Here is a 27,559-nt window from a genome sequence, read left to right as displayed (position 1 = left end):
TCTTCTCGTGCCTCAGGCACGGCAGTCACCCTGGCCACTCCAGGCAGCGATCTGCTCCAGAGGCTCTTGGAGAGCAGGAGAACATGAGTCGAGAGGCCGGGTAGGCCCAGGGGCCCATCTCCATCCTGCCACCAACCCGGAGGACCCTGGCTGAGTCACTTATTCTCTCTGAGACGAGTTGCTTTGTCTGAAAATAATCTACCTACCTCACAGGCATGTTGTAGGAATAAAGACAATCGAGATGAAGTTACTTTGAAAAATAATTAAGTCCCTTAAAAATAGATTGCTCATTTGAATGACTTCTCCTCTACTTTAGGCATTCATTGAGCACGTTCCAGGGGCTGAGTATTTTAGATATGTACACCTCATTGAGACCTCTGTTTAGTCAGGGTGAGCCAAGCACCGGAACAAACAACCCCAGATTTCAGGGACTTAACGCACAAAGGTCTATTTCTCTCTTATGTCAGAGTCCAGTGCTGCTGGGGAACAGGGCACATGCCATTGTCCAGGGCCTGGCCTCCTCTGCCTCGTGGCTTTGCTGCCACCAGCCTCCACTGGATCCTCTGCGGGAGGTTGTGGGGCCAGGCCTGGTGGAGGCGTGGTGAATGTCACTTCCACCCATAGTTCATTAGCCAGCACCCCATCACATGAGCCCACCTGCCCATGAGGGAAGCTGGAAACACAGGCTTCGCTGTGTGCCCAAAGGGAAATGCAAACTGCTGGGAGCATCCAGCACGGTTCTGCCCTACTCTTACCACAACCCATTTCACTGATGGAGAAACTGAGGCACATAGGCAGAGTAATCACACATCCAGCAAGTGATTTGAACACAGTTCTAATACCTGTTCTTTGTAATGTCGTTTGATGTCTTAGACCAGTGTTTTCCACCCCAGCTGTTCATCAGAATCGAGGGGAATTTTTTCTTTTCTTTTCTTTTTATAAGAGTTATATAAGGAGATCTTTTACTTTTTTTTTTTTTAAATAAAATTTTGGAGCACCTGGGTGGCTCAGTCAGTTAGGCATCCAGCTTCGGCTTGGGTCATAATCTCCTGGTTCATGGGTTTGAGCCCCATGTAGGGTTCTGTGCTAGCGGTGAGGAGCCTGCTTCAGATCCTTTGTCTCCCTCTCTCAAGCTCATGCTCTCTCTCCAAGAAATAAACATTTAGAATAGGATAGAAAGGGGCGCCTGGGTGGCTCAGTTGGTTGAGCTTCCGACTTCGGCTCAGGTCATGATCTCATGGTCCGTGAGTTCAAGCCCTGCGTCGAGCTCCTTGCTGACAGCTTGGAGCCTGGAGCCTGCTTTGGATTCTGTGCCTTCCTCTCTCTCTGCCCCTCCGCCGTTCATGCTCTGCCTCTCTCTGTCTCAAAAATAAACATTAAAAAAAATTAAAAAAAAAAGAATTAAAAAAAAAGAAAAAAAGAATAGGATAGAATAGATTAGAATGGAATTTTAATTTAGAATAGCTTTAGGTTTGCTGTGTGCCCAGCACTTGTGGGAGATACTGGAGGAGGGCAGCAGGCATGCCCCTGCCTCTAAGAAGCTGGACCTAGAAATGGAAGATTCTGATCCTGGGTGGGGAGTATGGGGTGTCAGGAATCTGAGCACAGGGCCTGGGGTTGCACCAGAGCTGGTGCTGGGACTGGAGGCGCACTGTATGAAGGCACTTTCTGAGCAATAGAGGATCTGCCTTTTATCACTTTTTTTTTTTTTACCTCTTTGTTTTTATGCACTGACTCACCTTCTTTGGCCAACAGTGATTTTGCATTTAGTTTTTCTCTCTTCAGTCCCCTTTTTCCCTAATTATTAAAAAAAAAATCTACCACTTCTAATCTTTGAGGGTCTGGAATAGCAGACAATCAAATATGTTTGAAATGTATCTAAAATAAGGATAATTAGGCTGTCGATTAAGGCTTGAGGGACTCTGCTGTGAGTAAAATGCATAAACTTTAACATAACAATCTTATGCTTCTGTTTCTGCTACCCAGTAGCCTTCTGCAGCTTAATTTATATTCCAGATGACAATGCTGCTATATAAATGAAGCGTTCTCTTGTAAAACTCAAATCAACTGCTGGCAACCTCCTCCCTCTCATCCCATACCTTCTTGCTCCTTTAAAAATGACCCGCCTTGAGGCGCCTGGGTGGCGCAGTCGGTTAAGCGTCCGACTTCAGCCAGGTCACGATCTCGCGGTCCGTGAGTTCGAGCCCCGCGTCGGGCTCTGGGCTGATGGCCCAGAGCCTGGAGCCTGTTTCTGATTCTGTGTCTCCCTCTCTCTCTGCCCCTCCCCCGTTCATGCTCTGTCTCTCTCTGTCCCAAAAATAAATAAACGTTGAAAAAAAAAAATTAAAAAAAAAATGCCCCGCCTTTGGTTTGCCCATAAATTTTGACTATGTTTGCTTGATTTCTTTTTGAAAGGTTTATCTTATCACACTTTAACATCTCTCAAATGGGATGAGTCTGTTAATTGATGGAGGTCTTGGCATTATGTTATACTTTTATTTCTTAGCGGGACATGCTAGTGTATCTTAGGGTCAGTGATGTCTTAGATTCAATGAAATACAGCATTTGTGTCATTTGAAGGAACTGGCAATTGTTCTGTCCCTCCAGCCTGTCTCCTGTGCTGTGCTGGAGAGACCTCACTGCTCATCTGAAAGCAACTTCTCTTTATAACCTTGTTATAATAACAGCAACAATAGGAAAATAATGCCCACAGCAGTCGGCAGCAATAAAGCCCTTCCTGTGTGTCCAGCGCTGCGTCAGTCACTTTTCCTATTCCTCTTTAACAATGTTGGAGGCAGAGCTATTATCCGCATTCTACAGATGAGGAAATGGAGGTTCAGCGGAAGAAGTGGCAAAGCCAGGCATCCAGGCAGTCTGTCCAGCCTTGAAAAATCTGTGTTATGCTGCCTCTAGTGATTCTGGGAGACAGTTAAAGTAACTTCATTGAAATCTGGACTTCATACCTGGCCATACCTTAGAATCAACTAGAGAATTGCTGGAAGGATTTTTCAAGTAATTTTACAGTGCAGCCAGAGCAGAGGACCCTTGGTCAAAATGATCTGCATGAGAGACCCGAGCTCTGCTGTTCTGGACTCCCTGATGCCACAGCCCCAGGGATGCTGCCAGTCCTGGGGGCGTCAGGACAGCCTGAGCTTCTCAGGCCCTCCGAACTGGATCTCTTGGTTAAAATATGGGGCTTTGAGACTTTAAATTGATATGTGCTTTGAATTTTTGTCCTTTATTTTCTTTTCCTTTTTCTCTCCCTTCCTTCCTTGCAGCTCTGGAGTGCACAGAAAATCAAGCAGGTAATTCAATTTTGGATTCATTTCCTTCCCTCCTCTCTGCTCTCCTGGACCTTGCCCTGTGCTGTCCTGGGGAATCATGGCTGTGCTGCTCAGCCTTGCCCCTCCCATTTGCCACGTGCTGCCCCGCTGCCGTCCCTTCTTCCCCAACACCCAGGGCCTGAGTTTCTGAATGCCAGAGCTCAGGCCCCTTGCCTTCTCCTGGGCCCCTGAGCTCCTTCCCTGTGGGCTCCTCTACAAAATCCTTCTTACATGCCCACTAAATACTAGGCACAGGGGACAGAGGACCCAGTCCCACTCACCTGCATTCAGCTTTGAGCATTAATCAGGAAAAGTCCTGTTTGCTGCCCATGTTTTGTTTCTCTTGCCTTGAATGGTGAGAAAGGACTGACCTTCCAGTCCTCCGGGGGGAGCTCTCCTTTCCCTCCCTCCTCTTCCTCCCCACAGTCACCCTGTGCTCTGTTCCCTGCTCTTGCCAGGCTATTCTACACCCAGATACCAATGAGAAGATCTTCATGCCCTTTAGAATGTCAGGTAAGCCCCTGGGACCCTCCTGAATCTGCCCGGCCTCAGGCGCTTACCACGGTCACAGCTGCAGAAGCATCCAGATGCACCAACCTGAGGAGGGGCAGAACCCATTACACACACGGCCAGTTTGCACCTCCGTATTCACCTTGGCTCGACCATACACGTCTCTGGCCAGGCCTTAGAATCACCTGTGGGGCTTTAAAAAAAAAAATGTGCCTGTCTGCCTTTTCTTCCTGAGCAGTTGGGGTGCAGTGGAGGCCTCCACAGGTGAATCTGGGGCTCCTTTTCCTGTTATACACCACCCACCTACAGCGGCAGCCTCAGGGATAATACCTGCTTCCGGCAAGCCCTATCTTCTCTCTCACCTACCTGTGTATACTGTGCTCTTTCCTTGCAAACCACGCTCCCTTAAAGGCACTTAATCCCCAGGCTAACTCCCTGGTGTCCGATCCTGCTATTAACCTGTACTCCAGAATGCATGAACTGCATTAGCACTACTGTGCACACAGGGAGGGTGGATTCCCATTCTGTGGAGACCAGTGGTAGAGGGGCTGGGGTGGGAAAGTGGACCTAAGATCCTGCCCCCAGGGAGTCCCTGCCCCCAGGAAGCCCCTGCCCAGTGGTCACTAGAGGGAAGCTCTGTGTGCATGAGCTTAGTAGCCCAGAAAACACTTGCACGCACGGGGCCTGGCCTAGCGTGTTTGTCCTACCTGTAGTTCCGAGAGGCCACAGGCCCTGTCCAGAGTCACACAGCAGAGGTCAGACTCCCACCAGAGTGTTGATGCCTACTGCGTGGCATTTCTCAGTGCACTGGGGCACTCTTGCAGGGTGGGTGGGAGGGCTGTTGGCTGCTGCCTTGAGAAGTCCTCAGGTGGCTGGAGAAAGAGTCTCTATCAAGAGGTGTTCTCAGCTGAGTCAGTCAGGATCCCCACCCCCAGACAGCCTGACCTCATGTGAGTGAGAGAACAAACAACCACGTGACCTCATCGTGCTGAGGCATTGCGTGCCCACGGACCCTCCTTGCTTGGCTGTGAGGAACTCCCAGGTAGCAAAGGCCTCTGGCCGAGCATCTTGCAGCTACGGCTGTAGGTGCACCGGGCCACAGCGCGCTCTCACCTGGGGCCTGGATCCTCTTGTAATTCTCCAGTCAAACCTGGGGCCCATCTCCAGAGGAATGCGGGCAGTAGAGTGACGGTTCATGTGCAAGCGCAATTATGCACAGTCAGGATGCGAACCTTTGCTTTAGATAACCCAGATAAGTGTGGTTCTCTGCTGTCCAGCCCGCCAGCTGACTGCCTGCCATAAGCTAGAGGCCAGGGACACAGGGCCACCCACTGACAGTGGGAGGTGGAGGGCAGCAGACGGGGCCTCCGATAGTCCAGGGAAGCGAGCGGTGAGGAGACAGTGCCTGGGGCCTGCTCTACTGAGGATGTTTAGGCAGGGTAGGAGAGATTTAAAGAGTACCCCTGGCACTTAGAGGTACACATCTCAAGTGCGTGGAGAGTTCCCCTTTCAGAACTGAAGTAAGGCTGTGTGCTAGAAAGGTAAGCTGAGAGAAGAAGGAGGACATTCTGGGGCCTTTGAAGGCAGCGTGCTGTGTGTAGTGGGCGTGGGCAGGGGACACGGTGCCTCCTGGAGGAAATCATGGAAGGAACACCAACTGTAGCACCAAGTGCATGGTGTTCCCAGCGGTGGGCAGCCCTGCCCTCAGCAGAGGGCTTCTGAGTTTTGGAGTGAGAAGAGTCTGGCCAAAGGGGGACAGAGAGAGGGTGGCTGGGGGACACGGGGGAGCCCTCTATCCTGGGGAGGGCTGAGCCGGGAAAAGGCCTGGGGGCTAGAGGTGCCTCCTGCCTCGCTGACCTGAGCTCCCTCATCAGGACCATTGCCAAGACCAAGTCTAGAGGTCTCTTCTGGTGCCTCTGTTGAGGGGTGGAGTGGGATGGGATGGGACTGTAAGACCTGACCCTTTCCTCTCCCCTCTCAGGTTACATTCCTTTTGGGACGCCAATTGTAAGTACTGCCTTCAAAGGGTTTTCTTTTCTAAAAAAGTGTTAATGTATAACTCCATATCGTAATAGAGTTATGTGATAGAGTAATATCATAAATATTTGAGATGTTGATTTAAGATTCATTCCTGGAGGGGAATTAGCAGGTAAAGTAGCATGCATGTCTTTTTAAATCTCTTGGTGTGTATTGTTGAACTTCTTTCCACAAAAGTGTGCCAATGTGCACCTAAGACAGAGCCTCCGAGTGCATTTGTCCCTGCACGTTCCCATGCTGAGTATTGCCACTAGGACATGCTCCTTACAAAAGACTTTTCCCAAAAAGCTTAGGAAGTCAGAGAATAAGCATGCCTGCTGAAACCCAAAGTTTAAAATTAACTCAGAGGGGTGCTTGGGTGGCTCAGTAGGTTAAGTATCTGACTTTGGCTCAGGTCATGATCTCACTGTTCATGGATTCGAGCCTCACATTGGGCTCTGTGCCGATACTCAGAGCCTGGAGCCTGCTTCGGATGCTGTGTCTCGCTCTCTCTCGGCCCCTGCCCTGCTCACGCTCTGTCTCTCAAAAATAAATAAATGTTAAAAAAAATTAAAATTAACTCATAAAGGATTCAGTATTCTTTTTGTTTAGTTTTGGAATCAAGGTTAAGTTTGCTCTTTAAAAAAAAAAAAAAAATATATATATATATATATATATATATATATAACACATGTATAGAAGGGTGCATTCATCATAAATGTACAGTGTGGTACGTTTTCACAAAGCAAGTACATCCAAGTAACCTGCACTTAGATTCAGAGCCTAGCAGCATCTCAGGAACCTCTCGTGTACCCCTCAGTCACTACCCCCACAGGGAATCACTTTTCTGACTTCCTTTAGTATATTCCAATTTTGCCTATTACTGAATTTTATATAAAGGATATCACCAGGATGTACTTTTTTTGGTCTGTCTTCTTTCCCTCAAAATTATCTGTGGGACTCATCCATACTGTACGGACATCCATATTGACTCACCCATATTGGTGTAGGTAGTATTAATTTGTTCTTTTTTCATTGCTTTCTGTGTCATATCACATTGTTAGAACTATATCAAAATTTACTTATCCATCCTCCTTATTTTCTGACTTCCTAAGCCTTTTGGGAAAACTCCCCTGTAAGTAGCATGTCCTGGTGACAATACTGGGGTTTGGAGTGAACAACAAACAGTGCTGCTTTGTACAAGTCTTTTAGAGGGCATTTTCCCTCACTTCTCCTGGATTATACCTACAGTGTTAAAGAGATAGCAATGAAATGCAGCGTGTAATCCTAGAGCTGGGATCGGGACCAGGGCAGGGGTATGTGTGAGATGGTATTGTGGTCTCTTGGAAACTGAACATACATTACATATGATGTGAGTCAGTAACCGTACGTGTTGGTGTTTCCTCCAAGAGAAATGAAGACATATGTCCCCACAAATTTCTGTACACAAATGTTTATAGTGGCTTTCTTTGTATTAGCCTAAAACTGAAAAAAGGTAAGAATGACCAACAGATAGTATATCTATGAGTGAAAACCTGACTGGGAACAGAGTCATGGCTTAGTCTGAAAGTTTCCTATATATCTCATAGGTCTCATTCCTTCTCTGTGTATTTGCAGACCCCACCTTCTGTAAAAAAGCGTTTTCCCATCTGCCTTTCCCTTTTAATGTTTTTTAAATTATCAGTAAGTATGGTGGGTGTATTTTTTGTATTTGGTTGATAACAATTTACTTCTGTCATTATTCATTTTCATATGCAGATTGTCCCAAATGTGACCAGTAGGAAACCTTTAAAGCAGTTTCTCTGTCCATTTGACAAGTCCTCTTTATCCTTTGATACTTTAATACTTTTTGGCACAATGTATAGATATTCCAGACTCTTCTTGTGGTCTCTGCCCCAGTCCTGGAATCATGCATTTCTACTAACAGCTCTGATTCTCTTCAGAGAAGAATGGTATTTAGAAACCAAGATCTGAATGCTTAGGTGTGCTCACTGTTGCTGGAGCCTCATTGTTTCTAGGCCCTCTTAGCATGCATAGCTAGGAAATACCACTTCTTTTTTTTTTTTTTTTTTAATGTTTATTTATTTTTGAGACAGAGAGAGACACAGCATGAACGGGGGAGGGGCAGAGAGAGAGGGAGACACAGAATTGGAAGCAGGCTTCAGGCTCTGGGCCATCAGCCCAGAGCCTGACGCGGGGCTCGAACTCATGGACCGCGAGATCGTGACCTGAGCTGAGGTCGGACCCTTAACCGACTGAGCCACCCAGGCGCCCCGGAAATACCACTTCTTAAAAATGATGAGTTTATGCCAATACCTTGAATCCCAATCCAACATCTCAGAGGTCTTCCTTCCTCCCATTTCATATTTATATCCCCCTCCTCCCTGAATGAGAAGCCAACAAACATATGTGTACTTGCTTACCAAATCTTGCACACAAATGAAAGAATTGCAGAATTGCTATATCAGTACTATTCCCCAAAAGTGTATTAAGTGAAGTTCAAGATTTCTTTGAAGTTGTCTTTGTCCTTGGACTCTATCCTCCTGAGGGTGTACAGTCACAGAATTGTGGTCAAAAGTTATTTGAAGTAATGTTTTTCTTCTGTGTGGTTATTTGTTTGATATACAGTTAGGTTTATGTGTTATTGTTGGCATTCAGTTTTAGTTGCTTCTCTGTTCTTATTGATTTTTGTTAATATCTAAAATATCAACATAAGCCAAAGCTATATAAAAAGGCATGATAAACGTTCCATTCCCTGGGGCACCTGGGTGGCTCAGTTGGTTGAGCATCTATTGATTTGGGCTTAGGTGATGATCACAGGGGCATGGGATTGAGCCCTGCATTGGGCTCTGCACCGAGCACGGAGCCTGCTTGGGATCCTCTTTCTCTTTCCCTCTGCCCCTCTCCCCTGTGTGTGCTCTCTCTCTCTCTAAAATAAAATTTTTAAAAAGTTCCACTTCCCTTTTCACCTATCCTGTGTAGGTAAACAATTTTATTTGTCCTATTTCTTTTTCTAAAAATAAGCAGATACAGATATAGGTCCCATTTTTTCTTATACAAAAGGTAGCATTCTATATATACTCTTTTGCACATTGTTTTTTCCACTTAATCACATATTCTAGAAATCACGGCCCATCAGTTTATACAGGTCTTCCTTGTTCTTTTTTTTTTTTTCTTTTTAACATTTGTTTATTTTTGAGAGAGTGCAAGGAGGGGAGGGGCAGAGAGAGGGGGACAGAGGATCCAAAGGGGGCTCTGCTGACAGCAGCAACAGCAGTGATGTGGGGCTTGAACTCACAAACTGCAGGATCATGACCTGAGCTGAAGTCGGACGCTCAACCAACTGAGCCACCCAGGTGCCCCATCATTCTTTTTTTTAAATGGCTATCTAACTGTCTACTTTGTGGAAGTGGCATAATTTATTCAGCTAATTTCCTTCATATGGACATTGAGACTACGTCCACTATATTGCTATGATGAATTATGCCAGAATGGGTAATCTTGTGCATATTGTTTTGATATAGTTAGAGATATACCTTGAGGGTAAATTTCTAACTTCTGTGTAAGGACTAATTCAATAGACATTTCTGGAAACACTAAACAAGAAAAAAGAAGATGCAAATAAACAATATTAGGAATAAAAAGTACAATAACTGTATATACAATGGAACTTTAAAAGATCAGAATGCATTAAACGATATGGGGTAATAAATCTGAAGACCTGGAAGAAAAGGGCACATTTCTAGGAAAGCACAGCTTCCCAAAGACCACCAAGCAAGAGGAAATACGGAATATGACTAGACTATGAATAACAAGAAATTAAATCAGTTGTTTAAAATATATGCACCAGGGGCGCCTGGGTGGCTCTGTCGGTTAAGCGTCCAACTTCGGCTCAGGTCATGATCTCGCGGTCCGTGGGTTCGCGCCCTGCGTTGGGCTCTGTGCTGACAGCTCAGAGCCTGGAGCCTGTTTCAGATTCTGTGTCTCCCTCTTTCTCTGACCCTCCCCTGTTCATGCTCTCTCTCTGTCTCAAAAATAAATAAATGTTAAAAAAAAAAATTAAAAAAAAATATATGCACCAAAGAACAAACAAAACATAACCACTAGACTCCCATGATCTTCCAGATGACTACTCTTTATTTTTATTTTTATTTTTTTAATGTTTATTTATTTTTGAGAGAGAGAGACAGAGCACCAACAGGGGAGGGGCAGAGAGAGAGGGAGACAGAGAATCTGAAGTAGGCTTCAGGCTCTGAGCTGTCAGCACAGAGCCTGACGTGGGACTTGAGCTCACAAACTGTGAGATCGTGACCTGAACCAAAGTTGGACCCTTAACCGACTGAGCCACCCAAGTGCCCCTCTGGATGACTACTCTTAAAACAATAGCCAAACTCAATTTTCATTATACTCAAGAAAGAGGATAAAAAGAAGAAATGTTCCCAGTTCATTCATGAGGCACTTTGAGACCAATACCAAAGAAGTAAATGGAAGAAAGAAAAATTGTAGGCTAATATCACTTATGAAATTACAAATAGAAGTCCAAATGAAATAACAAATTGAATCCAGCAATGCATTAAGACATGTCATAACCAATTTTTACTAAGAATGATAACATTAGGAATATATTAATAGAGTTCATCACATTAACAAATTAAAGGAGAAATGTGATAATCTCAGTACATTTAGAAAAATGATTTGGTAAAATGAAACATAACTCCATTTATGACTTTTTTTTTTAAAGAGCAGATTAGATTCAGAAGGGAACGTTGTTAATTTATAGAGGGTCTATCCAAAAAAAAAAAAAAAAAAAAAAATCCCAACCCCAAAGCAAGCAACATTCTTAAAGATGAAACAGATGAAGGTAAATTCTTAATGTCTGGGACAGGGTAAGAGTATCTGATATCCAACATTTTCCTGGAAGACTAGCAAATACAGTAACACATGACAAAATAAATCAGTAGTAATAGGATTGGAAAGGAAGAAACAAGAACATTCATGAGCATAGGCAAACTATTAGAACTACTATTTTTGAAGATGTCTGGATGTAAGATCAGTATATAAAATATTATTATAGGCCTTTGGACCTATAAAAAGCGTCTAGAATATAATGTTTAAAAAAAGATAGTATTTACAATAGCACTTAAAACTATAAGGTACCATAGCAACATTTTTTTTTTTTTTTTGGATAGGAAACAGTAAAACTGCTTTTATTTGAAGACAACATGATTGTGTACATAGAAAATCCTAAGGAATTTTCCAAAAAGTGGCTAGAATTAATAAATAAACTTAACAAGGTAGCAGGCTACAAGGTCAATATACAAAAATCAATTCTATCTCTATATACCAGCAGCAAAAAGCCTTATACATCATTTACAATGACATAAAAGATATAAAATCTGCAAGAATAAATGCTTCAGAGGTTATACAAGATTTCTCCGCTGAAAATTACATGCGTTGCTGAGAGAAATGAAGGAAGACCTCAGTAAAGTCAGATATATACCTTGTTTGTGGATTGAGAGTCAATATTGTCAAAATGTTAATTTTCTCCAAATTGAGCCATAGATTCAACACAATCCCATCAAAATCTCAAGATCTTTGCTGTAGAAATTTACTAGTTAGCCTAAAATTTATGTGAGAATTACAAAAGACCTAGAATAAGCAAAACAATTTTTTATTTTTTTAATTTTTTAAAAATATAATTTATTGTCAAATTGGCTAACATACAGTGTGTAAAGTGTGCTCTTGGTTTTTGGGGTTGATTCCCATGGTTTATCACTTATATACAACACCCAGTGCTCATCCCAACAAGTGCCCTCCTCTATGCCCATTACCCATTTTCCCCTCCCCCACCCCCCTATCAACCCTCAGTTTGTTCTCTGTATTTAAGAGCCTCTTATGGTTTGCCTCTCTCCCTCTCTGCTTGTAACTATTTTTTCCCCTTCCCTTTCTCCATGGTCTTCTGCTAAGTTTCTCAAGATCCACATATGAGTGAAAACATATGATATCAGTCTTTCTCTGACTAACTTATTTCACTTAGCATAATACCTTCCAGTTCCAGCTACATTGCTGCAAATGGCATGATTTCATTCTTTCTCACTGCCAAGTAGTATTCCATTGTGTATATAAACCACATCTTCTTTAATTTTTAAAAAATGTTTATTTATATTTGAGAGAGAGAGACAGAGTGTGAGCAGGGCAGGGGCAGAGAGAGAAGGAGACACAGAATCCAAAGCGGGCTCCAGGCTCTGAGCTGTCAGCACAGAGCCTGATGCAGAGTTCGAACCCATGAGCTGTGAGATCATAACCTGAGCCGAAGTTGGACGCTTAACCGACTGAGCACCCAGGTGCCCTGAATGGACATTTTTCTAAAGAAGACATACAGGTAGCTCACAGACACCTGAAAAGATGCTCAACATCATGCATCATCAGGAAAATGCAAATCAAAACCATGAGAGGGGCGTTTGGGTGGCTCAGTCAGTTAAGCATCCAACTTTGGCTCAGGTCATGATCTCACAGCTCGTGGGTTCGAGCCCCGCATTGGGCTCTGTGCTGACAGCTCAGAGCCTGAAGCCTGCTTCAGATTCTGTGTCTCCCTCTCTCTCTGCCCCTCCCCCTCTCAAAAATAAATAAACATTAAAATTTTAAAAAACATAATGAGATATCACCTTACCCCTGTCAGAATGGCTGAAACCAAAAAGATGAAATAATAAATGTTGGTGAAGATGTGGAGAGAAAGGAACCCTTGTGCACTATTGTGGGAATGTAAATAGGTGCAGCCACTATAGAAAACAGCATGAAGGTTCTCAAAAAATTAAAAATAGAAATACCATATGATTCAATGATTCCATTACTGCGTATTTACCCAAAGAAAATGAAAACACTAATTCAAAAAGATACGTGCACACCTATGTTTATTGCAGCATTATTTACAATAGCCAAGATATAGAAACAATTCAAGTGTCCATCCTGAATGGATAGGGAAGATGTGGTATATTTATATGTGGGACATTACTCATCGATAAAAAGGATGAGATCTTGCCATTTGTGATAACAGGGATAGACCTAGAAAGTATCATGCTAAGTGAAATAAGTTAGACAAAGAAAGACAAATACCATATGATTTCACTTATATGTGGAATCTAAAAAAAAAACAACAAACAAAAAAACAAATGAGTAACCAAAAAGCAGAAGCAGACCTATAATTACAGAGAACAAACTGTTGTTAAGCCAGAGGGAAGGGGGTGGGGAGGTGGACAAAATGGGTAAAGGGGACTGGGAGATCAGGCTTCCAGTTATGGTATGAAAAAGTTACGGGAATAAAAGATTTAGCATAGGGAATATAGTCGATGGTACTGTAATAGCGATGCATGGTGACAGAGCTCTCTATTTCTCTCTCTCTCTCTCACATGCACACACAAAGTATCCCTGTTTCAATGAATATTGTCTTGAATTCTACTTCATCTTATATCAGTGTTTCTATTCCTGTTTTGTTTATTTGCTCTGTAAATCATTGCCCACACCTTTATATGAGTGACATTTTGTTTCTGCATTTTTTGTATTATATGTCTCTTGACAAAATGTAGCTGAGTTTTACTTCTTCACTCAGTTTGAGAAACACTGTCTTTAATTTTAATAATAAATGGAACCCATTCATATTTGTTCTGCTACTGGTTATTGTGACTACTTATCTCAGCCATCAAATAGTTTGTTGTTGGTTTATTAAGCTTTGCTATTGTTTCCACTTCCTTTCCTGATTTGTACTAGAGTGACCTTTTCAATGGTCCTTTGGTTTCTTAAGTAGTTTGGGAGGGAAACATCCTACTTTTCTCTAATTACTATTCAGCTGTAATGTTTTGTAGAGTGGTCCTATTATATTTACCCTATATTAATAATAAATTATTCAATTAATAATTGAATAATAAATACGACCTCCTTAACCCTCCCCACATAGGAAGAGACTTTTTTTTTTTAATGTTTATTTTTGAGAGAGAGAGAGACAGAGTGCAAGCAGTGGAGGGGAAGGGAGAGAGGAAGACACAGAATCTGAAGCAGACTCTAGGCTCCAAGCTGTGAGCATAGAGCCTGTCTTGGGGCTCGAACCCACGAACTGTGAGATCTTGAGCTGAGCCAAAGTTGGATGCTTAACTGACTGAGCCACCCAGGTGCCCTGGAAGAGACTTTTAACATACCATTTTCCTCTATTCTCTGCTTTACCATTTTACCCTTACACACCTGCCAAGATTTTGGAAATAATCTGGAATCTCATCAGATTTTTGAATCTTTGCTTAATTAATACCTGTATGAAACTTCACAATTATTTAGGCTTTGTGTGTGTGTGTGTGTGTGTGTGTGTGTGTGTGTGTGTGCGCATTCTATGTTTGGCTAGAGCACGTCTGTGAATAATATTCAGAGTGTGTGGGCAATATACTTTTTGAGTCCTTGCATATCTGGAAATGTATTTTTTTTCTCTCTCATACATGAACAATAGTTGGCCTGATTCTCTTTTCCTTTGTAGGTAAACCTCCCCCACTCCCCTTAGGATCCTTTGGTATTTTTTCTTTTTATCTTTGGAGTTCAGAAATATCCTCAGGATTAAAAAAAAATCTTCTCTGTATATTTTATAAAATTATACAAGTAATACATGAATATGTTCTTTGGAATTCAAAAATACCACCAAGACTTTTTAAAGAATATTTTTAAAGTTATACAAGTAATACATGAATATGTTCTCTCAGCTCAGAATTCAAACAACGCAAAAAAAGTAGAAATTCCTCTGACAAGTCTCAATCCCAAATCTGCTCCTAGAAGTAACCTCTGTTAGAACTTTGATGTGAATTTTCAGGTTTTTTTCTAGGCATTTGCATATATATGAATCATCATTTAAACGTTCTTTTCTGTTTTGTATTTTTTCCATTAAAAATAAAACAGTATACTTATTTGTCTACAATTAGCTTATTACATTTAGTAATTTGGCTACATAAAGATCTGCTTCATCATTCATTCATTCATTTGTTTTTTCCTCCTGAGTAATATTCTCTCCCCCAGTGATGGACTTAGGTTGTTTCTGATTATTTGCTATTAGAAATAACAGTGCTGTGAGGCTCCTGGGTAGTTCAGTCAGTTGAACGTCCAACTCTTGATTTCAGCTCAATTCATGATCCCAGGGTTGTGGGATTGAGCCCTGCATTGGGCTCCATGCTGAGCATGGAGCTTGCTTGAGTCTCTCTCTCTCTCTCTCTCTCTCTCTCTCTCTCTCTCTCTCTCTCTCCCCCCCCTCTCCCCCCTCCCCTGCTTGCCTGCTCTCTCTCTCTTTCTAAAACAAATAAACAAAAAAGAAATAACAGCACTGTGAAAAATTCTTGTGAAATTCTTCTCACCTAAGTATGAAGATTTCTCAAAGGCTCATTCTAGAAAGTGAATTTGCTGTGTAAATAGGTATACACATGTACATTTTTGATAGCTATTGCCACATTTCCCTTCAGGAAGGCTACATTTCACTACACCTTAGTAACATTGGTATTTATATTTTTAGATTTTTTTTTTTATGACAGACTGATGGGAGAAAGGTAGCATCTCACTATGGTTTTAGTTTTTGTTTCCCTGAATACATAAAAGCTTGTGCTTCTTTTCATCTATGTACTTACCATTTATATTTCCTCTTCTGTGAATTACCTGTTCACATCCTTTGTCCATTCTTCCATTGGCTGTATTTTCCAAATTAATTTTAAGAGTTCTTTATATATTGGGTACTAATCCTTTGAATTATATACATTGCAGATCTCTTCTTCCAGCTATTTTCTCTTCATTATTTGGTGTCTTTGTTGTGGGAAGTTTTAAATATTGACATTTTAAAATATAACAATCTTTCCTTGGATGGGTTTTTGAGTTCTGTCCCCCCCCCCTTGTCACCTTCATCTCCTTTATTAAAATTACCAGATTTGTGAGGTTCGTGTCTAGGAATCAACTCTTGGATGTATTGATCAATTCTTCTATTTTCATCTTCTAATTTATTCATTTCTGCTTTTGTTTTTATAATATCCTTTTTCTCTCTTTCCCTTGGTTTGTTTGTGGTGTTTTAGTTTGGTTTGGTTTTTTTTTTACTTTTTATCTCAAATACTTTATTTATGCTCATTCTTTCTTTCTAATAAAAATTCTTGGGGCTGTGAATTTGCTTCTGAGTATATCTAATACCTAGCTGTATCTAATATGTGTTTGTATACAGTGATCCATATTTTTACTTTCTAAATAAGTTTGAAATTTCTGTTTTGACTCTTCTTTAATCAGGTAGTCAGAAGAACACATTTTGAATTGCAAGTGGTTTGTTTTTTACAAATGTGTTCTTTTCTTATTATTTTCTACTGTGTTGTATTTTCAAAGAGAATGATTCTGCCATTGGAGATGTATTGTGGTTTTCTCTGTAGCATACTATATGATTATACCAGTTAGGAATAGGACCATCTGCATATTAAAAATTTCAAAATAACAGTGGCTTAAAGAAAATAATTTATTACTCCCTCATGTCAAAGAAGTTTGGAGGTAAGTGGATCCCCATAATGCTACCAGGAACCCAGACTTCCATATTTCTGCACCATTCTCAGTGCTGGCTTCTGTCATCAGAATCCCCTCATAGCCCAATATGGTTGTCAGAGTTCTAGCCATGCATATTAAAGAGTCAGAGTTCACATCCATATTAAAGGGAAGAGTAAAAGAATGTACTTCCCAACAGAGTCAGTTCCCTTTATGGAGACTTCTTCAATCTCTCATACAACATTTGTTTATATTTCATGCAGAATCTCCCAACTATAGGAATTCTGTTAGTAAGCAAGAAGAGAAGAATGGTTGATATGTAGGCAAAGAAGAATCTGCCATAATAATTTTAATAAATATTCCATCAACACTTGAGAAAGAAAGATGCATCATTTAGCAATATTGTTTCTTTGCAAACCAGAGAAGTTGAATTTGGGGCTCATTTCCCCATAAGAGGCCAACTGGATCCTCACACAATTAATGGGTGCCATCAACTAGGATGAACTAGATAACCCATGGGATACCAGCACTGTCTCTAGTTGACAAGGTGTTATTGAGGACACCCCATCAATTTCCACTCTCCTCTTCCTACCCAAGACAAGTCAGTTATCTCAGGGTCCCTACAGCCTTGGAGGCATCCTGGGAACTTGGGTGCCGTCCACTCTTGTGTTATTCAGGGGTTTACTGCTAAAGCAGATGCTGTGAATGTCCTATGAGGACCAATTCTCTCCCAGCCTGGAACAAGCACCCCTGTGAATAAATGTGTAGCGTATGGGAATACAGTGCCCTGGCTCTGAGATCTGTATGAACACTTGATTGAGGTGAATGGGCAGCGAGAGCTGGGACATCTCCCAGCAGGCCTCAGTGGCAGCCAGAGCCAAAATGGCAATGCTCACCCAATCCCCACTTCCTAGTCCCAAATATTCATATTCCAGGATTCAGAATAGCTGGCCCAGAGACCAGGTCCCGAAAAGAGCCACTGGATGAGGCACACCTGTAGCCTTCTATCCTGGCACTTTAACGTGGCTAAGAATTCAGAGGGCTCACTTTCTCATTCCCTCCTGGGCCACTGCCTTGCCTTGTATGGAAGGGGCACCATGGCCGTTCCGGCCTTCTACCAGAGCCTGGCTCCCTCTAGCCACATCAGCTTCCCTAAGGCCCCCACCATCACGTGGTAGCACTGAACATCTCAGCAAATGCCTGGTCTGAAGGGGAGTGAAGGTTCCAGTCCACACCTTAGGGAAGCCCCTGGTGTGATAGAATGCGTAAGAAATATGTACATGCAGAAGCCACTAAAATGCTTACCAAAATAGAAATGGGGTGCTGGCAAATGTGCTAGGAACCGGGTCCCTGAGTTATGAAGGGAAGGGGTGATTAAGGCTGGCAGATGCCTCAACTGAGATGCTTCTGGAAGCAGCATCCACGCTTCCTGCCTAGGTGAGCATCCCCAGCCCTGACCCCCCGTGTTGTTCCCACCTTGCCTGAGAGTAACCCCGCCCCCACCCTGCTCGCTCTCCAGAGCTCAGGAGAAGCGAGCTGGTTTTCTCCCAGAGGCTGGTGCCAGTTTAGTCAGCAGATTTCACAGATCCACTGGCACCCGTGTAGCGTCTTATTTTAAGCTTAACATTTGAAGATGGGAACTTTTCCCCCTTTGGTGTGTGGCAAAGAGATCCCAATTTATACATAAGCATGGTGGCTAAGCCAGGGCACCAAGGCTGTTCCCCAGGCTAGTGCAGTTCATGCTACCTCTTCCTTGGGTACCTTCCCAGAAGAACCCCGCCAACCGTGGTTGCTTAGAAGTGGCAGTTCTGTTCCCAGGTTTCCACTAAGAGGTGTGCAGCACTGTCCTTTCCATGCACGTGCGGCTGGGGAGAGGCAGGGCCAGTGTTCCGAACCCTGTCCTATTCTCTCTGCGTTTTCCCACCTGCCAGCCTGCACCCTGCACCCTTGGCTACCAGAATGTCGCAGATGCCAGCTTTCTCTTGCGGGCCCGAGCTTCTCTCAGGGGCCATTTGTGTCTCCCTCCTCACCTCTGCACTCCCCGTGATGCTGCTGTCCTCCTCTCCCCTCCCCCTGTCATTCTCAAACCCTCAAAACTCAAGGCTCCAATCTCCCATATCCAGGTGGGAGACTGAGGAGGGCAGACCGGGAGCATCCAGTCAGTGAGTCCAGTGGCCTTGGGTTACATCCAAACCAGATCTCTGTCTTGGGACATTCAGAGCTTGGATTCTATGCTCTGAACCCTGCACTGCATGTGCGCACGCGGACTTAAAAGCCTCAGAAGGTGCAGGTGTGGGTCACTTCACCTCCAGGGGGAGGAGGGGTAGACCACAGAGGGTTCATTTCACGTGAGGATTTGGCTGTGTCCCAGAGCCTTCGCGGTGTCTCCCAACCCTCCTCATCCCAGACTCTGCTTTTTCACACATTTAAATGCCAATCACAATTTCTCCCTGGCCTACCTCCGTTGTAACCCGACAGCAGTCAGTTTGGCCTGGTTCGCACCAGAGGTGTTACTCAGTTAAGCTGGAATTGACCAGTCAGGGACAAACATTCATTGGATAAACGATATTCTCTTTAACTGGTTGGATCCTTTAAATAGCACCCCTCATGCACTGAAGTGTTACTTTTCAGATCGTTAGCCACATAAATCAGAAGATGGAGACAAAGTAGAAGGAAAAAACAGGCAAATTGTTGAGTACTGGGGCCTGTGGCAGGTCTTTCAAAAATGAAGAGGGACATTTTTGAATTGAGTGAGTCAGTATGGAGGACACAGGTACGATGCCAGAGGACTGTCGCTTTGCCAGTGAGGACTCCCAGGTATGTGAACAGTGAATGTCGATGGTTTCACCCGTCGGAAGCCTCTGGAAGTTCTCGAGGAAGACAGACTTTAAGCAGACAGATTCTTACCATGGAGAACCAATACTCCAAGAAGGCAGGCAGGGTGCTGAGGGAGCGAATGACAGGGGACCTGACTCCTCTTGAGGGTCAGGGAAGGCTTCCCGAAGGAAGTGACAACTAGGCTGAAACCTGGAGGATGAGGAGGGATTAGCCGAGTAGAGAAGGGGTGGAGATGACAGGGACAGTGCTGTACCCTGTACTCATCCCCTGACTTGAGTTTCACCACCTCATTGTTTTGACACACACTGTGCTTCCTCTCTGGATTTTCTGTGCTTTTTTCTTTTAAGTTTATTTATTTATTTTGAGAGAGAGAGAGAGAGAGGAGGGCGAGGAGGGACAGAGAGAGAGGGAGAGAGAGAGAATCCCAAGCAGGTTCTGCACTGTCAGCGCAGAGCCTGATACAGGGCTTGAACTCGCGAAGCATGAGATCATGACCTAAGCTGAAACCAAGAGTCGGATGCTTAACTTACTGAACCACCCAGGTGCCCCTGGATTTTCTGTACTTATGAAACATCTTTCTCCTACTGCTCAACTCTGTGTTGCATGGCGGCAGCCTGAGGGAGTGAGGGCTGCTCAGTTCTCTCTTTCTGAGCATCGTAGGACATTGTGACCAGCGGCCTTGCTCTCCTGTCTTCATCTTCAGCCATTCGCGTCCCACCTCCAGCCAAGCAGATCAGGATATTTGGGGGTGCCCCTCTCCCACATTGAGACCTTATCTCTCTGCAGAGGTTAGAATACTCTGAAGGAGGAAGCCTGGAGTAAAGGTGTGAGCCTGTTGCCCTCTGGGTGCCATTGGCCCCATTCTGGATTCTGTCCTGAGATGAGCCTCAGGCACAAACCCCCCATCTTCCTGGCTGGCCAGGCAGCCCCAGAGTTGAGCTTTTGGTCACCAAGTGGAGTGATAAGCCGGGCTGCTCAGGAACCAATCTCACTAGTGAAGGCATAATTCAAGGGCGTTAGTAATGGTACGGAATTCTGAATCAGAAAGGACATCATCTGCAGCCTTCCTATGTGGCAATCCCTGTATTTAAACAGCTATTGCTACCTCCATGCTGTGTGGCAAACATCCGCAGAATTTCTGTGGCGACCATAAGAATTTGTTCTTAGAGGTCCGTGGTTACCTGGGGTCTAGCTGCGTTCGACTGTGCTTGACTGAGGCGGTACTACGTGCCATTGCAGGTCTGGGCTCAACTGGGAGTCAGCCAATGCAGACTGTACTTTGCTTCAAACGTCTCTCCTCCTCCTTTGATGAGGCCTCTGAGGCCTGGGCTCTGAACTGGCACACTGCCACTTCCTCCCACATGCTTTTGGCCACAGCAAGACATATATGTCCAAGCCAAGCAACGCCAAGAGCATGGAAATATACTCTTCCCGTGTCAAGGGCATGGATGCAGGGAGGAGTGAAGAATCGGGACCTAAAACTAATCTGCCCCTCTCTCCAAGAGTGTGCCCTCATCCAATGCAGGGTTTTAATACAAGGAGTAAGGAGGAAATGGGTGATGGTGGTCATGGTCACAGTCCATCATAGATCTTTTGCCTGGCCAAGAATTCATGTTCTTAATAATGAATTAGTAATGTTCTTCCAGTGTGTAGTGTGGACCCAGCTTTGTGCTGAGCGCTTTGGGGGACATCAGAGAGAAAAACCCTGATTCTACCTTCAGGAGCTCACTATTAAAGGATGAGGCTTGTGTTCAAGGACAAGATGGGGGCAAGATGAAGCTCGATGGTGTCATGCAGCCTGTGGAGTTCAGAGAAAGGAGAGACCGGCAAAAACTAGAGAAGGATGAGACAGGAGGAGAGGAATGATACGGACACCTTATACCTAGTGAGCACTTGCTGCCCACCAAACCCTGGGCCGAATTCTTTCCATGCCTTGCTTCTTCTCATGGCCGTCCAGAGAGGTGCCAGGATGGTGCTCATTTAACAGAAAAAAAAAAAAAAATGGAGGCACAAGGGCTCAAGTAACTTGTGTGTGGTCACACAGCTGGTAAATACCAGAGCCAGGATGTGAGTCCAGCTCTTCGTATGACCAGAGCCTGCATGTTAGTCACCGGGGCCTACGGCCGGCCACTTGAGGCGAAGGGGAGCAGCGAAAGTAGACAGATGTGAGAAGAAGACAGCTGCCAGGGGGCGGGAGCTGTGGAGGGGACCCCAGCCGTGTTATGAACTATAAATGGGAGCAAAGACTGGATGTGCGATTTGGCCAAGGTCCTGCAGCAAGATAGGGTGGAGGCTGGGCTGGAAATTCTGGCTGCTGGCTCTCCTTCCACTTTCCCTGGTACCAGCCGCTTTCTGGGCTCTCTCCACCCGTCTGCGCGGCCACGCCTGAAGCGCTTCCCTCTTGGAAGAGGTGCAATCCACTGGCATTGAAGCCGGGTGGACTGGCTCCCTCTCTCTATCCATCTCTTTCCTCCTTTCTCCTGCCATGTTCTGGAAAGGGCAGCGTGGGGGAATGTGGGCAGGTTGCACCAGAGATATACATCTGAGAACTGAAGGAACATTTATTTTTAATTTAGACTTAAAAAGAAAAAAGGAAGTTATAAAATATCTGCTCTTGCTCCTGGGACTGTGCAGATGGTGCTGCGTGTTGCCTAATAGGGAATGGGGCTGGCACCCATGTGCTCCCGGCCCCACCAGCCTGACTGTAGGACCTGGAAAGTGGGATCGCTATTCCCCTTGCCTCAGCCTCAGATGGTTCCCGTGGGTCCGTTTGGCCAATACAGCATGGGTTTCCACTGCCTTCTAACCTCACCCTCCCCAGGTCTGCTGATTTTTCTGCCTCTTCTAATGAGACCAGTCTCTCGGCTGTTCTGCTCCTGTGAGTGTGCACACGTGTCCCCTGCCCCACGCACGCACACGCACGCACGGCTCAGCTCCATCCTACCACCTACTTCGGCAGATAGCCACAGCATGCTGACCTCTCCCTTCTTTAGGTCCTGTTCAGATGTTAGAAGTTACCGGCTTGACATGACCAAGTACCTGATTAAACCATCTGGTCATTTTCATGTCCAGATGTTATAAAGGATATTCTCATACATTTTCCTGTTTGGTCTTTGTGCTTACTGTGGTTAGGTGCCATATATTCCTCTCTTCCTGTTTGCTCCATTGGGAGCACCACGGAACATGGTGCATAGAAGGTACTTGAAAATGGGCATTGAGTGTGACTCTTCCTTTGTGCTCAGGCGAATGAGCTGGGAAAGGAACCCCTAAAATTAGAGAGTTGGAGCCCTCAAGCTAAGAGTGAGGAGACCTTTCTGACGTTCTCTCTAGTTTGCTGTGAAGCCTTGGGCAAATCACTGAATTTCTCTAAGCCTCAGTTTCCCCATTTGCAAAATATAGAAAGCAATCTCTATTTTGTCTGTGCCCCAGCATACTAATAAGAATCATGGTAAGTGACATAGGGGAAATTCTTAGCAAAATCGATCAATCATTCAATTTCTTTAAGAAAGCATGAGGGGTCAGAGGTGCCCAGCATGAATATCAGGCCCATGTTACAGCAGGAGGTTGGGACAGGAGGCTGGTCGGGTTTGGCTAATAAGGTTACAAGCTCACAGGTTACAAGCTGTGTGTGTGTGTGTGTGTGTGTGTGTGTGTGTGTGTGTGTGTGTTACATAGGCCTGGGTACTATTTCAGTTTCGTTTAGGACTGTGGTTTGTTCTGGAAAAGACTTGATGTCACACAAAGACAATGCCTGCCACCAGAAAAGACAAGTGAAGGCGAAAGTGAGACAAAAGTTTAGGAATGGGAAGAAGCCAGGAGTGAAGTTTGGGCACAAAATACATGCGGTGATGGTTTGTACAATTGACAAATATGAGCCGTGGAGATCTAGCCTGAGGTTCTTGACAGTCAGTGCAGAGAGAGACACAGTAAACTGTTCAACGTCTACAAGACAGATGCAGACCAGATGCTCAGAAGTATAAATTTCTGACCCCAAGGCCAGAAAAATTTCCTCCAGGAGGATTCATAAAGGAGATTCTGTGATGTAATGAGCAGTGAGTGTCCTGGACAATAGGTGTTTGGTAAATACAGTGAGTCCCAAGGAGCTGTACCTTATGATGCTCCTGATGGCCCAAGCTCAGTTCAGGGAGTGTAAGGGAGACTGAGGAGGGGAAGGCAACGTGGCCCATAACACACACTTGTTATGTAAACCAACAGATTAGGGGGGATGATATGCTGAGTTCTCAACAGTGAATAACAGCTTTTACTTCTTCTTCTGGCTTTGGGAGGCAGTCAGGCATGCACGTGTGTATACACACACACACACACACACACACACACACACACGCTCACAGGATCACATTGTTTGTTCCCAATTTCAGGCCTCTCTAGGCTCAGCTTCCTCTCTGTGGAAGCTCTCTGGCTCCTGGCTAGAGGCTGACTAGGGTCCCCAGGAATTTTTCTCAGCCAGGCTGGGGAGGGGTGATTCCCTTTACAGGCAATGGGACTATCTCACTTGACTTCATACCTACTACTTGGAACTCAAGAGTAGAACTTTAAACCAAGGTAGGACCTCCAAGCTCAACCCCTTCACTCTATAGGTAAGAAAGCCAGAGCCCCAAAGGAGCCTGTCTTCTGCTGGAGACACTGTCAGCTGGAGATCACAGAGGCACGGGGCTGAGGTTGAGCTCCGAGCTCTCCTGATTCTCACTCCAATGCCCTAAGCTGTTGCTGCAGAGAAAAATCAAACTGGGATCTCATTTTGGGGAGAAAAATCTCATAATTCCTCATTGGAGCTATGGAATGGCTTTACATTATATAATTTTATTCAAACTGATATGGGCCAATAAATATAAATGTGTGTGTGTGTGTTTGCTGTCTTAAAACATTTTAATGTTTAAAACATGATTTACAAATGCTGCTGAGGATGTCTAGAATTTGATTTACTGCATAGTATTGGATGTTTATACTTGCTCCTTACAGAAATTCTTGCCAAAGAGCCATTTTATCTACAGGAATAATAAATAAGTCAATATGTGGATGGTTGTGCACATTTTTCCCATATGCATTGGTACTTGGTAGATGTTATTTTGCTCACAGGCTCTCAAAAGGTAAACTTGAAAGAGACACATGGATCCCTGAAGTCCAAAGTTTGGCCACTTGTCAAGATGAGACCATTAATGTTGACTTAAACCAAAAAAACAAAGTCAGCAAGCCTAGCTCTTAGGTGACATTTGGGCTTTGGGAATAATGAATCCAGACCCATGTAGCGGTGCTCAGCCATATGTGTGTATTTGTCCATTCATTCATTCACTCATTTGACAAGTATTTATTAGACATCTATGTTTCCTTCAGTAGCTTAAACATGGTGTAGATTTTCTTCATGGAGGCTCAGAGATAAAAGATCTAAATTCCCCCCGTTTGTATTTATAAAGTGCTTAAGGCCCTTGAAACGATTTTTCTCATCATATTTTAATCTGCACAAAAATCCTATTGGATGATGAGGGTGTGAAAGAGAGCTGGGTTAGCTGAGTGGAAGGAAAGATGTTCCTTCTGTTTGCTTGTTTTTGTTGTCCCCCTGCCGTCAGTTATAGAAATAATACATGCCCAATGCTTAAAAGAATATAGGAATATTCAAGAAGAATGCGAGAAAGTACTGTATAACGTGACCTCCAGAGACATCTACTTGTGGGGCTATAGATTTGTTCATGAAGATACATATATGCTTATGTTTGTGTATATGGTTCTATGTGCGATGTGGTGTCTTTTCTTTAACAAGAGTGGGATTGTGCTGTAATTTAATTCTGCAACCTGGTCCACTTCCTTCGTGTGCCATCTCACATGGGCAGCAGTTTGTATGTACACATCAGCCACCTCGGTTTGTACAGATCCAGCTTTACTTTTGCTCATGCCTGTGTCATTTTTCCTTGCAAAAGTGTAGGGTGGTCCTTTGGCTTTATTCAGTCTTTCCTCTCTTTCTCTCTCATAGGTAGTTGGTCTTCTCTTGCCCAACCAGACACTGGCATCCACGGTCTTCTGGCAGGTAACAGTCCCTGGCAACAGAGGGCCTATGAAAGGGGGCCCCACAAATGCTGGTTATGATTCCCCACCCCAGGGTCTCCCATCCAGGCCCCTGGGGGAAAGCCACCCCATTTCCCCCGCCCTGACCCAGAAGCCACTGGGAGAACCCCGGGACTTCAGATGCTGCTGAGCAGGTCCCAGCGGCCCATGCCTAGGCCATTTTATGTGACTAATTTTTGCACGAGGGGAGGATGGCTTATTTGTGGCCGCCCGCTGCTCCTTGGCTGCTTGTCCAGAGGCCTGTGACCTCGAGGCCCTCAGCAGCATTTTGGTATAAGCCTCACTGAGATCTGTGGGGAAGGTGAACCCACCGCCAACCCCAAGGTAGCAAGGTGGGTGGGAGAATATCATAGACCCTGGTGTCCACTCTTAGAGCCTAGGCTATGGCTCCCTTAAAACAGTTGAAGCTCTGTGTGTGTGTGTCTATGCACAGAGAGCTGGGCAGGAAGAAAGCCTGTCTGTCTTCAGGAAAAAATGCCAGAGTCTTCCCTGAATAAAACTCCTAACGGTGCCCGCATCAGGGCACGGCAGGTGGCGCAAGACACCGGGCTGGGATACTTTTGAAAGAGGTTCACGGCTGTCCGTAATTCCAGGGGTTACACGTCCGCTTTCGGCTCAGTAAGGAATATAATAAGGATTAATGTGTCAGAGGCAGTGAGGCCCGTTTGGGGCAGTGAACGCCACAGTTCCGGGAGAGGTGACAGTCTCTGGATGGGGATGAACTGCCGGCATGGGCAGGACCGGTGTCCTGGTTTGGCAGCAACTGAGGGGTGTCCCAGGTTTTCAGCACTGATGCTGGCGCCATCCCAAGCAAACTGGAACAGTCGGTCATGCTAACTTGTGGGATGGACAGAACCACCCGTGAGCTGGACACAGCATCCCATTGTCTTCTTGGAGGCTGTGGCCCCACCGGGGTGCAGGCCTGGCTCCCACGCCTCCCCTGACTTCTCCTCTCCCCGCTTGCCTTCCAGTGGCTGAACCAGAGCCACAACGCTTGTGTCAACTATGCAAACCGGAACGCTACCAAGGTGAGCCGCGCAGAACAGGCTCGGGTGACCCTCAACCTCCCTCCAGGGTGGTGTGCCACCATCGGGGGTTGCTTCCTCTGAGTTGAGCATTGTGCTTCTCCAAGCACCTTATTGAAATGGCCAGCCCTTCAGGAAGGGCCCCACTGGGGAGGGGCTGTTCAACATGAAGTGAAGAAGGCCCATGAAATGGGAATGTGCCTGAAGCAGTGAGAGAGATGAGCTCCGTTGGCGGAATCCTCCTTGGGCAACTCTTATCCCCAGATCTTGGATTAGGATGGCAACAGCCACATGGGGACTGAATTCCCCTAAAGCTTCCTCCAAGCTTGCCTGGAAGCTGCCTTGGTGCCCCCAGACTGTGGGCTGTAAAGCTGAAGGGCTGCTCCTGAGGGGTGAGGGGTCTGAGGGGCCTGGCACCTCCTCCCCAAAGTCCCCTGCGCTCCTGGGACAAGCTCAGGGTGGAGGCCTGTCACCCTTCTCTTGTCCAGGAAAGGGCTGGGCCCCAGCTTTACTGGTAACGCTGTATTTCCTGCACTTCTGTCCAAAGGCAGTAAGAGGGGAGGAGGAGTCTAGGTCCCCTTGGGGGGGCCTGTCAGTTTGGGGAGGAGAGGCTGTGGGCATCCTCTAACCTAGGGGGGAGATGGGGTAGGGTTAGTGGCTGGGCCTTGGTGGTAGGAACTTTGGGGCCTGAAACTCTGAGGACGCCCCCCTCCCCCGTCCAAACCTTCAGTCCACATCTCGCGTGTGTGATCCACACGTGTACATCCCTGCTTGGATGGCTCTCACGTGCCTTGAACCAAACATCTCCAAAATAACAGAGCATAGTTAAAGGCAAGTTCCTCAGCTCTTTCTTAATTTTATATGTTGCAACTTGGGTTACATTTTTCCTTAGAAACATTGAGCACCCCTCGCCTATTGGCATGGAAGCCCGGTGGCCTCATGGGTTAAGGCCGGGAGAGCCAGCCAGGCACAGCCAGCCGGGACACTGCCATTTTCACCTAGACAGCCCTCCAGCTGCCCTCAGCCCACTTCCAGCACGCATCCTCCCTCCACTGGATATGCTTGCCCCAGACGTACATGACCCACATTGGCCCTTGCTGTTGTCTACCTCCAGCCAGCAGTGTCTGCCCCTGAGCTCTCTAGAACAGGGCAAAAGTGCAGTGGGCCCCTTTGGCATCTCCCTGGACGTTCCTGCCCTGTATTTCCTGTATGGAGCTGTGCTGAGGGAAGCCTGGCTCCCTT

General features: G+C 45.2%; 1 protein-coding gene across 6 annotated transcripts in view; it reads left to right on the top strand.

The window, feature by feature from the left end:
* The window catches only part of SFXN5 (sideroflexin 5), a 116,710-nt gene that overhangs the window by 35,654 nt on the left and 53,497 nt on the right, over positions 1 to 27,559 (top strand). For 5 of the 6 annotated variants that reach the window (XM_030310847.1, XM_030310846.1, XM_030310849.1 and 2 more), the window contains 5 exons: positions 3,279 to 3,305; positions 3,782 to 3,836; positions 5,815 to 5,840; positions 25,201 to 25,254; positions 26,264 to 26,320. In XM_030310847.1, coding sequence (XP_030166707.1) covers positions 3,279 to 3,305; positions 3,782 to 3,836; positions 5,815 to 5,840; positions 25,201 to 25,254; positions 26,264 to 26,320 — 219 coding nt within the window. The remainder of the gene's footprint in view (positions 1 to 3,278; positions 3,306 to 3,781; positions 3,837 to 5,814; positions 5,841 to 25,200; positions 25,255 to 26,263; positions 26,321 to 27,559) is intronic. The other variant, XM_030310848.1, reaches the window with a different exon arrangement.

The sequence above is a fragment of the Lynx canadensis genome, chromosome A3, assembly GCF_007474595.2.
Source record: "Lynx canadensis isolate LIC74 chromosome A3, mLynCan4.pri.v2, whole genome shotgun sequence".
Classification (NCBI taxonomy): Eukaryota; Metazoa; Chordata; class Mammalia; order Carnivora; family Felidae; genus Lynx; species Lynx canadensis.
Note: the sequence above shows the minus strand (reverse complement) of the source record. Positions and strands in the feature narration are given on the sequence as shown.